The sequence below is a fragment of the Austrofundulus limnaeus genome, unplaced genomic scaffold (assembly GCF_001266775.1).
Source record: "Austrofundulus limnaeus strain Quisiro unplaced genomic scaffold, Austrofundulus_limnaeus-1.0 Scaffold642, whole genome shotgun sequence".
NCBI classification, from domain to species: Eukaryota; Metazoa; Chordata; class Actinopteri; order Cyprinodontiformes; family Rivulidae; genus Austrofundulus; species Austrofundulus limnaeus.
In genome coordinates, this window is record NW_013953044.1 from 225,496 (window position 1) to 237,528 (window position 12,033).

Below are 12,033 nucleotides of genomic sequence, written 5' to 3' on the forward strand. Positions count from 1 at the left end.
GGCTCTTTAGGAGTGGAAGAGTCAAATGGCTGGCTCACTGTTGCCAACTAGCGGCCAGAGGCTGAACTACAACATAAAAATGAACGGCTGGCAGGAAAGTTGACATTTTAAACCTTAATAAAAAATCGATACAGGGCTTTAGAATATCGATACAGTATCGGGGAAATGAAATATCGCGATATTTCAGTGTATCGATATTTTCTTACACCCCTACTATGCAGTGTTGAAAGGAAAAGTCCCACCCTCTTCCACCTCATTTCAGACAGAACAGCATTTACCCAGCATTCCTTGCTGAGAAATCTTGCAGAAATTTTGTTTTTGCATGTTTATGMCCATTAAAGAAGTTTAGGAGAGTAAAATTTAGTTTTTCTGGTTAGTTTTCTAGTTCAGTTTTATGAAGTTGTTCAACTTTAAGATTATGTTATTGGCCAAAAATCGACACCATGAGTGAGAGGTATGTCCTGGTGTGTGATGGTCGACTCCATTACACTTTTCTATTAACTACTGAACAGTGTTAATGCAACACTACAAAGAGTTTGATATTAACTCCGAGTGTTAAATTTACACTCTCAAATACATGGTGTATTGACACCTTGTGGTGTCTGTTAACATTTCTAACATCACAATTTTTTTTGTTAATAATAATAATAATAATAATACATTGGTGTTACTTTAAACACTGCTTAAATGTTAATATGACACCCCGTATTGTTAAATATTTAACACTGGCTGGTGTTACTTTTAACACTATATTTTAACACTAACACTATTTTTATGTTAATGTGACACCCAGTGTTGTTGAATATTAAACAATAGTTGGTGTTAAATTAACAAAAAAATGGGTGTTAAAATTTAACACTTTCACAAATATTATTTTAACACCAGCAAGTGTGGACACACATAGACACTTTGTCGGTGTTGAAATTAACACTGTGGGTGTTTTACACCCACAGTGTTAATTAACACTGGCATTTTTGCTGTGTACCTCCTGGAGAGTGTTGTTCACTTGGTTAGCTGTTGTGAAGGGGTTTCTCTTCACCATGGAGATTATTCTGCCATCATCCACAACTGTTATCTTCGGTGGGCACCTAGGTCTTTTTGCATTGATGAGTTCACCAGTGCTTTCTTTCTTTCTCAGGTTGTACCAAACTGTAGATTTTGCCACTCCTAATATTGTAGCAATTTCTCGATTGGGTTTTTTCTGTTTTTGCAGCTTAAGGATGTCTTGTTTCACCTGCATGGAGAGTTTCTTTGACCACATGTTTACTTCACAGCAAAACCTTCCAAATTCAAGCACCACATCTCAAATCAACTCCAGGCCTTTTATCTGTTTCATTGAGAATGACATAACGAAGGGATTGCCCACACTTGTCCATGAAATAGCCTTGGAGTCAATAGTCCAATTACTTTTGGTCCCTTTAAAAACAGGGTGGCACATGTTAAGAAGCTGAAACTCCTAAACCCTTCATCCGATTTTAATGTGGATACCCTCAAATGAAAGCTGAATGTCTGGACTAAAGTCCAGACATCGTGTACTTTATGTCTAGGGATGAGTACCGAGTTTGATACTTTTTTAAGTACCGACCGAATTCTGTCGGTACCGTCGGTACTACCAAGAACCTATGCACGTAACATCTAACGGTACCATGTTTCAGTAACTAAACGCATCATTGCGACCGTATTGGTGTAAGAGTGGGAAATTTTCCATGCTTGTCCTGAATGCAGCATCGYGCAAGAGCGTAATGACGTCAGCAGCCGCTGGTTCAGTAAATGGAGAGAGGCAGAGCTCAGTCTGAACGTAGCATGAAAGCCTTGCAGCTCCTAAACTCAGCTAACAGACCGCCTCTGAATTATCTGGTGGATTAATTACCTTGTGAGCACGACGTTCACTTGCTCAAAGTAAATAAAGTACCGCCACTTTATTTGTTTCATCCACCATTAAACAGAGACCGGCAGAGGAAAACAATCGAGGCACTTCCCGACAGTCCGAACGMGACTGACCTGAAAGAGCACAAGCAGCCAACAAGTGTTGGACATTTTTTGGATGTTCAAAACGTAGCTTAAATACCTTTTATTTATTTTAACCCAATCCTCTTTTGCTTATTTGATTTAAACTTATTTGCCTTCCATGGACCTCCATCACTCAATTTTCTAGTGGGGAAATGACATCAATAGAAACACATGGAGCTGGATTTTAATTTGTGCCATAAGAAAAAACAATCTTGTTGTTTTCAAGAGTTTTCACTTCAAAGAAATTTGTTAAACAACTGATGTTACAATACAAAGAGTTGGATGTTGTCTTTATATTTGTAAAATTTTATATATTAAGAAATGTGTTTTAAAAAGTTTTTTATTTAAAAAAAACAGCACACACAAAGTACCGAAAATTCGTACTATTAAGTACCGGTACCAATTCCCAGGTACCGGATATTGGTACCGAATCGATTCAAATGTCAAATGTACCATCTCAAATTATGTCCATGTACAAAATGTACATGGACATAAATGTCCATGTACATTATATAACTATAACTTAAATATTTTTCAGTAAGCAGGTAAAAAGACAAATTTTGTGTCAGTCTCCAAATATATATGGACCTAACTGTAGTTATTTTTTTCTCTGACATCACGATTGTTGTTTTCATACGAAGGACCGTCCTTGTAGAGTCTACAGTTTACCTGCTGTTTCTTAATGCAAGCAAACAAAGATTTTGAATACAGAAGCAGGGCTTTTTATTAATCATGATTTATTTAGCTTTTTGATGAGTCCAAGTCTGAGGAGGCATTTCTGTGTTTCTAGCAGATTTTGGGCATGTCCGTTGTGTTTGCTTCTTTTTTCAGTTGTCCTATCCCCTAAATCCAGCCGGTCGAGGCAGATGGCCACCTGTCCTGAGCCTGGTTCTGGTTCTGCTGGAGGTTTCTTCCTGTTAAAAGGGAGTTGTTCCTCTCCACTGTCACCAATGTGCAGCTCAGTATGGGAGACTGATGAATTGATTCAACACAATCTTTTGGTTTCTTCAGATTAATTGTTTTTTTTTTGTTTGTTTGTTTGTTTGTTTGTTTGTTTGTTTGTTTGTTTGTTTTTTTGTGTGTGTACAGTGCCCTGAGATGAAGTTTGTTGTTACTTGGAGCTATATAAATAAATTTAATAGAATTATTATTTTTCCTCATAGAAGTTTGACATGAAGGTGAAATGTCTTTGTTTTGATTTTTTTCTTTGCAAATTTACAAGACAGGCTAAACCATTTTAGCGAGCATTATTTGTATTAAACTTTTTGGAGCAAGCCATGAAAAATTGTTTGAAAGATGTTACTGAAAACATTATGCTGGATTTAATAAGAATTAGTAAGTATTAGTCTCATAAGTTTTAACTTCATGGACAAACAATAACAATAAATGGACTGGATTTGTATTGCCCTTTCCTAGTCTTAATAACAACTCAGAGTGGTCAAAAAGTTTGAAGACTGGAATTATTTAAAGATGGCAGTGATTATATTTAGTTGTGGTTCTACTCGGAGTTTGCTGATAACTAATAATTGTTTGTTTGAGCAGACTTAATAGAAAGGTATTTAAAATAGTGCTTGTTTGAACTGTTATTATTTTTTAATATTAGAGATGTTTTCAAATGGCTGAAATCTATTTTTGTCTTGGCTGTGTTCAGACTAACGGTTAGTTCATCAGTACTATTGGACTTAAACTCTGTCTAAACTGAGGTCATTCATAAAACTATCATCAACAAATAACATTATTTGTTCATAACTTTTTGACCAAAGTTCACTTAAAAATGACATGTAAACAAAAAATAAATTTAAATATTGCATAAATTAACCACTCAGTTGTCATCAAAACAATTAGACAAATGTAACGCTCAAATTACACAAACATGGTTCAGCCTTTGTACATCCACACAGGTTTAGTAAATAGCAAATAAAGAAATTTAAAAGAGACAAATAGAAGAATCTGGACACGTTTTTGTTCTAAGGCAGTTTTTGCTTGTATTATACCTGTCTTTGTGATATAAACAGTCCGTCCATCCATTTTCTGCCACTTATCTGGGATCGGGTCGCGGGGGCAACAGACTAAGCAGTTAGAGCACCTCCCTAAGGCAGCACGCAGAGAGCATGCTTACCAGATGTGTAACAGTCAGAACCTTCCCTGTAACATGTTCGTATTCTTCTCCTAAATTTCTCTTACTTTTGTTCGTACAAAGGGTTCGTACGAACATGTCACGTCAGATTCAACAAACTCTTCTATCTTCAGGAAAAGTGTGAAAATGAGCTGCGTAAACTGATGAATGCGTATCAGGTGCACAGGGAGAGGTGACTTACATAACTACCACCCCAAAAAACACCATATAAGGATATACGTTTCCTGACACATATACCAGTAAGTGTCCATTCATAAGTGACATTGCAAAGTAAAAAGGAAGAACTAGTTCAGAGACTGAAGTTCTGCTCTCGGAAATCCACACAAAAAAGAAAAGTCATTTTTAGTAGCATCAGCTGTAGAATTAAAGGCTCTGCTTTAAAGCCGAGGAATGAAATGACGACTGCTGTTAATGTCATGTCTCCTGTGGGTCGTACATAGGCCTGTCGCGATAGTCAATAAATCAATTAATTGCAAAGAGAAAAAGCATTTTAAAATGTCTCAAAACTTCAGTTAACTTCATATTAATATTGTAGTGCTATACAACAAAATTCATAGCCAATTTATTTTCATTTAACCAATTTATGTTAGTCTAAATTTTTACATTTAAAATTATAATTCTAATTCAAACACAATTGCCTCTAGTCAACATAATTATAGAGTGTGATTTATTTTTAACTTGAAATATCTTCAAACTAATGAAATATAAAGTTATTAATGAAGAAAATTCGTCTGGATAACAGCAGACTGACTGCTCATAAAATATAGGACAGGTCTGGACCACTCATGAATTTTGTTCATATCTGAAGAAAATCTTAGAATACGAAAAAATTGGTGAATGCCACAAATTCTCCTTAATTACTCGTACGCACAACTTAAGAACAAATCTGTTCTTACGAACGGTTCTTGCATGAGGCCCATTGACCAAATGGTAAACAGAAAAATTTACCTTACAGCTCAACTCCCTCTTAACAAACCAGCATAGAGTCCACAATAGTGCGAAGCCCAGATGATCCATCTGTCAGTCTCACGCACCATTCTTCTCTCATCTGTGAACAAAACCCCACAATACATGATCTCCTCCACTTGAGTCAAAAATTCACCCTCAACCCAAAGAGAGCAAACCACCCTTTTCCTTTTCACACTCTGCTGCAAACCTCTCCTGCATCAAGAAATTATGTCTATGAAAGTTATGATTGGAACCGCTGATAACGGGCAGCCATGTCCAACTTACTGCCAGCAATGCAAAAAAAACCTCTCAAATCTCTTGTATAGGGACTGTAAATGGCCTGTAATAGTTCCACAATCCCATACTCGCGGAGCACCCACCACAGTGTACCTTAAGAGACATGATCAAATGCCTTCTTCAAGTCCTCAAAACCCAGTTTGTTAAAATAACACCAAATAAAAAGAAGATCTTGAATGAATCTTGAAGTTTGTRTGCCTGAATGATTCTAGGAGCTATGCTGGTAGAGTCTCCCAAGGCAGATGGTTCCTAAGTGACAGACCAGACAGAGTGATTCAAAAATACTTGTATGCACAAACACGGAGCTTGATATCCTTTGCTCAGAAATGGGTTACTGGGGCCCCACCCTGAGACCAGCCTTAAAGAAGGGGATTTCTGGATGTAGGAAAACAGTTTTTCTGTAAGAAAAATGGGATCAATAATTGAAAGTCGGAATAAGTTTGCAGAAAACAAGTTAATGCTATTCTAAAAATCTTAAGACCACATTCAGTCTGCTCCAGCCTGTTAGTTTGAGGCCCTGGGTTTTATCAGAATCCTAACAAAAACAAATCCTCAGCAGCAGCAGCTGTTCACTTCAAAATGAATCAATCACGCTCTTAAAGTCACATGTACATAACCCTAACTTCCTGGTCACACCTCTGTGGGCGGTTCCTTTTACGTCATACATTGGAATGTAAAACAAGCTTTGTTTATCCTGTGGAAGAGGGCCGCAGTGATTGAAACATACTGATTAAAGCATGACTGAAAATACAAGACTGGATCTTAATTTCAGTTATTAATACACAAAATTTCCTTTACTTCCATGAACCCTTGATAACCCTAGTGAGAGTAAAGAGCTGATACTCTTCCACGGCCCTGATGGAACTCACATTTTTCCTCTTGTATCCAAGGTTTGACCATCTGTCAAACTTTCTTCTCCAGCACTCTGAATAGACTTTATCTGGGAGGCTAAGGAAAGTGATATCCCCTACAGCCCCTATAATTGGAATACACCCTCCAATCCCCATTTTTTAAAAGGGGAACCACCGTCCCAGTCTGCCCATCCAGTGGTACTGCCTCCGATGTCCACACAATGTTGCAAAGACTTAAACCAAGACAGTACAACATCCAGAATTTAAGGATATAAGGGTTGCTTTTGTCCACCCCAGAGCTTTTTGACTATCTCAGTAACCTCGGCCCTAGTTATGAACAGACCAGTCCTGAAGTGCCCAAACTCAGCTTCCTCCATGGAAGTCATGCCACTGGGATTGAGAAAATCCAAGAAGTATTCCTTCCACCTCTCGACAACATCACTGGTCAACAGAACCCCACCTTCACTGTGTTCTTTGAAGGTAGGGTTCTGCCACCTGATGGTTTGCAATCTCCTCAGAGCCTAATGAGAGTCTTTATCCAAAGCCTAACCAAACTCCTCCCTCATCTAGTCTTTTACTTCAGCAGCATTCAAGCCTGCAGCCAACTTAGCCTGCCAATACTCCCAGCTGTCTCTGGTGTTCTACCAGGCATCGAGGCCCGATAGGACTCCTCCTTCAGGTTGAAATTCTCTCTATCCCAGGTTTTCCACCACCAGGTTTGAGGATGGGTTGAGAAGCACTAACAAYCTCGCAGCCACAGCTCAAGGCAGCTTCCTTGACAATTGAGATGCAGAACATGGCCCATTCAGACTCAGTGTCTCTTGCTTCAGCTGGGATGCAATTTAAGTTCACTTGGAGAATTGAAGATCTTTCTGACAGGTTCTTCTGCCAGGTGTTTCCAGTAAACCCTCACAAGACATTTGGGTGTACCAGGTCTGTCAGGCATCTTCCCCTGCCATCTAATCCAACTCACTACCAGGAAGTGATTAGTTGACAGTTCAGCTCCTCTCTTCACCCAAGTTTCCCAAACATACAGTTGCAGATCACTGTTTACAGTGCTTTATCAAAAAACAGACAAAGCTTTTTGATTTTTTCTAAAGGAATATCTGATTCTACACACACAASAAAATCATGGATAAACTCCCAGTCAGACTCCCACCTCACTTCTGAGTGTTGAAGGGTTTCTCCTGCCCTCTCTCTGTTACTCAGAGGGGAACAGAACACCTTTCTTCATTGCGTCCAGCCCATCGTGTGCTAACAAAACTTTCAGAAAAATTCTTCAACAGATAAATAGAAAAACACTGCAGTTTTGATCTGTCCTAAACTTTACCCTAGCTTCATATTTTTGGAGGATGTTGCTTTTAGTGTAAGTAAGTAAAGTTTTATTTATACAGCGCTTTTCACAGAAAGGCTCAGTTTGCAAGAGTTCAGAGATTTTCATCCTCCTCAGCCAGTTGAGATCCACAGCCAGGTCCAATACGGGTGATGGGAGTGGGAGCAAATCCAGCTCTTTGTTGACATTTCTTCCTTGAGATAACACTGCCCTCAAGGCTGTGCCACTGGGAGCCAGATAGATAAACCAATTATTATGGAACAAAGCAGCCTTGAATTTCCTGCTGCTTTTGAAGTGTCTTTACTGCAAACTCTGAGTCGGCGAAAAAAAGCCAATCAGCCGAATTTGGGGTCATTCCTCGCCTCTTGCTGTCTGAARCTCACCCAGATGTAGTCCATATATGCCGAAGGGTCGCTCTTGAGCTGTGATCCTCGTCAGAATCACATCCAGTTTGTGAAGTTTTCCCCCAGCTCCAGTCTGTGTGCTACCAACCCGGCAGAATCCTTCAAGTGCACCCAACAGCTCTTCAAAGGAAGATGGATCCACTGTCAGGGTCGCTTTCACTTTTTGATAAATCTGGAACCCTTCTCCGCTGATCAGCAGGAATCCAGTTATCATAATCCAAATAAATAAAGGTCTTCCATGTCATCAGTGGAAAGTGGTGCTGGCATATCAGACTCCAGTCCCAGGAATCAGACAAATCCAGCAGCAACCATTCCACCCAGATGGCCATGTTCCTCTCGTTCCAAGTGTGGAGAAAAAAATAGTTTCAATTTCACTCAGAGTCCAGTTGACCAAATCCATAATTCCTTTAGTTTTGGATGGAAGGTAAAAAAAAAGAACTCGAAGAAGCAAAAGCAGCGAAGCCGGGGGGGGGCGCAGAGAGAGCAAAAGCACGTCCTGCTCCTCTGAAGGCCAATGTGTAGTGAGTTTGTTGTTCGCCGCGCAGGTCTCGGACGTGGCTTTTTTTTCTCCCCCTCATGTCAGGAGGGGAGCTCAGAGCTCACCCTGGTAACATCAAGTACAAGGAGCAGCAGCCGTCAAAATACCTCAGAAACTCACCCAAATAAGCAAATTCCATGAGATTCAGAGTTTTACACTGGATTCCGTCTGCATTTTCCGCATCACAGATATTATACGGCCCTAGGTAAACTGCAAAGCTCGATCATTATGTTTTTTATGATCGTTGAAAACCCAGATCATAATCAAGATCAAAATCTAATTAATCGCCCAGCCCTAATGAACACCCTTATGTTTTGTGTTGGTGATGGACAAATTGTGACTAGCCCAGAAGTCCAATAACAGAACTCTACTCTGGTTCAGTCAGAGAGGCCKTACCTCCCAGTCACAGCCCCACTAACCAATATCTGAGCAAAGGATATCAAGCTCCTTGTTTTTTTTCTGTGCATACAAGTAYTTTTGAATCACTCGTTTTCTGGTCTGTCACTTAGGACCAATCTGCCTTGGGAGACTCTACCAGTATAGCTCCTAGAATCATCCAGGCACACAAGCTCCTTCACCTCGATAAGGTGGCCATTCAAGGAGATTTTCTTTTTATTTGATGTTATTTTAACAATATTCAGCCTWTATGTGTTATAACCCTGCTGACCTCTTTCTAAACCAACATTTTTATTTAGAATGAGAGGGAAGTCCAGGTGCCAGCCTATAACCTTACCAGTTTTCTTCTCTTCCTCCTTACGTATCCTTTTAATCTCATACATCAGCTTCATTTCATTTTCTCATTTACTTTTTACTTACGCCTCCTGATGCTTTCTGTTGCTGCCTTTTTTCCTGTACTACCATTTCTGAGCAATTTCAAGTCCTTGCTTCTTTGCACGTCTGTGAAAAGTAACCACATCAGGTGAATATGATTGTGTAGATCCAGATGTCTTACTTTATTTTTCTCAGTCTAGTTTTAAAGCATGTTGTGGTGTGTTTGATTTTTATGAATATCTGCTTTCAGTAAATTGATTCACACAAAAGTTAACAATGCTTAACAGCTCCTCTACCAAATACAGGATAATCTCCTTGTTCTGTGTTTTACAAGTGTTTTTATATCTGTTTCAGGTTGTTCAAATGCAGAGGAGTTGACCACAGAAAAGACCCATTCTGCAGTAGAAGAGATGTTTAAGACCCTCAGAGTTTTGACCCACACCAGAGACCACCTCAAGCAGCTGCGCTCCATCTATACTGCAAGTGATGGAGTCCACCAGGTCAGAGACAGCTTCATCTCACAGCTAGAACACCGTATTCCCAAATTGCATACAAGTAAAAAGCTGAAGAATAAAAAAAAAAACAATTCTTGAAATGTTTTTTTCTTTTTGGCATGGCTTCACCCAGATGGGTTTAGTGCAGCTGGATGCCAAAGAACACTATCACCTAGCTTTCTTTCATAATTTGTGTCAGTACACAGATGCATAACGAGCAGTGTTGTGTTTCTGCTAGGACATTTTTGTTCTGTCCATAGAAATCATGAAAATGACTTAATGTGAAAAAACAGCGTGATATCTGCCAGCTACTGCCTGTTCTTGAGAAACATCAAAAATCCATCAAACTTTCTCTACAGGAGTCCAGTGAAGCAGATACTTGATCAACATAACTTCCTCACAGTGCAGCTTTCTTTGTGTGCAGAAGTCTCCTTCCTGGAGTTTATACTTAAAGTAGTACTCAAGTTGCTTTATGTTTTCTGAATGGTTTTTATTTTATTTTTGAAAATATATGCTCTACTTGTAGTACCTGAGGGAGGGTAAGTGTCACAATGATCTTTGTCAATCATCAGCAACTGAGGTTAGATTTGGATCAGAATGTCCCTTGTTTTCTTTTCTTTTCTTTTGTTTTTACTTTTTGCGCTCGTTTTGCATTTTACAAAGCCTGAAAAAAATATTTGAACATTCAGTGACGTTAGAAATTTTATCTCAGTTTATCTATGACAACTACTGAGAGCTGTGTGGAACTGACTTCAGAGGTTAAAGGGAAAATTCAGATATTTTAAGGGAGGTTCTGTGGAAAGCATATGAAGAATTGAAATCTTACCTGTTGTAGTTAACTCTTTGAACATTCTCAGTTTGGAAAAATGCAGTTTAATTTTGACCAAACTAATAAGCTAATATTTAGTCCAACTCAAGGGCCAAGATCAAAGTGAATTGCTGCCATCTTAAAACTACTCCAATCTCAAAACTTTATGAGCAGTTTTCAAACCTGAAAATCATGACAAACTTTGTCATGATTTTTGCATCACATAGAATTATTAGTTCAAAGAGCTATCTACAACAAGTAAAAAAAGACTTGTTCATACATTTTTATTGGTACCACAATTCAAAAAATTCTGAACTGTTCCTTTAATGTTGTATCGTTATTTTCAACAGTGTTTCTTTTCTCTTCTTTTGAATTGAATAGGACTGTATGTAATTGGATTTGAATCTTGATGCATTTTAACCTTAAAAAATGCATTTTAGTTGACGTGAGTGGGATCTATTGTTTTTTGTTCATTTAGATTTTTTATAGTGCCCGATGATATTTACGTGAATGGAGCATCAACCACATCAGGAAACCTCACCTAGAAAAGGGAAACCAGGGCACCTCCCTGGAGCCAGGCCTGGGCTCGCCAGCAAATGCCTGGAGGTTGAGCCTTGACTCCTGAGACTTGGCTGGGCTAAGCTCAAAAGAACAACAGGAGKCCACCTCCATGTGGACCCACCACCTGTGGGGAGGACTATTAAGGTTGGGTGTGATGCATGCCGGGCAGCAGGTGAGTGAGGGTACCTGGCCATGCTGCTTCCTGGCAGCATAGACTAGCTCTAGGGAAGTGAAATATAACCTCACTTATGAATAAGGAGCTGGAGTTTGTGGTGAGGTTGTGAGGTTGAACATTGCTAGCTAGATATAGTAGGGCTCACTTCTACTCTCAGCTTGGGCTGTGGAACCCAACTCCTGGAGAGGGGCTGGATTCTCTCCTACTCCAGAGTTGCCCAGGAAGAAAGGTGATGGGTGGGGGTGGGGGTGGGGATACTCACAARTCCCCAACTGTATGCCTCGGAGTTTACCCTATTGAATGAGATGGTTGCCTCTCTGCGACTTCGTGCTGCAGGAGGTAAGGTTCTGACTGTTGTTTGAACTTTATTGCCAAACATCAGTTCAGATGTAGAAGACTGTGTGCATCTAGCTTGCGCTAATTTCTGATTTCTCATCAATTGAATCTTCCTCGGTCAGAAGGAATAGGCCAACTCCACCGGTGCAGCTTATCAGTTTTATTGATGGAATAATAGGAGGTACATGGGAGATGATGATGATGACGTAAAGATAGGAACGATGTGGTTGTATTAGATTTGGTGTGGATATGTATGTGGGTGTGTGTATATATATGTGTGTGTGTGTATATATATGTGTGTGTGTGGTTATCTGAAACAGAAGAAACAATAAATGTAAATATTAATAGCCATACTGGCAAGCTGCTACAC

General features: G+C 39.4%; 1 protein-coding gene across 2 annotated transcripts in view; it reads left to right on the forward strand.

The window, feature by feature from the left end:
• The window catches only part of scfd2 (sec1 family domain containing 2), a 249,408-nt gene that overhangs the window by 190,604 nt on the left and 46,771 nt on the right, over positions 1 to 12,033 (forward strand). For both annotated transcript variants that reach the window (XM_014027368.1, XM_014027367.1), the window contains exon 6: positions 9,644 to 9,789. In XM_014027368.1, coding sequence (XP_013882822.1) covers positions 9,644 to 9,789 — 146 coding nt within the window. The remainder of the gene's footprint in view (positions 1 to 9,643; positions 9,790 to 12,033) is intronic.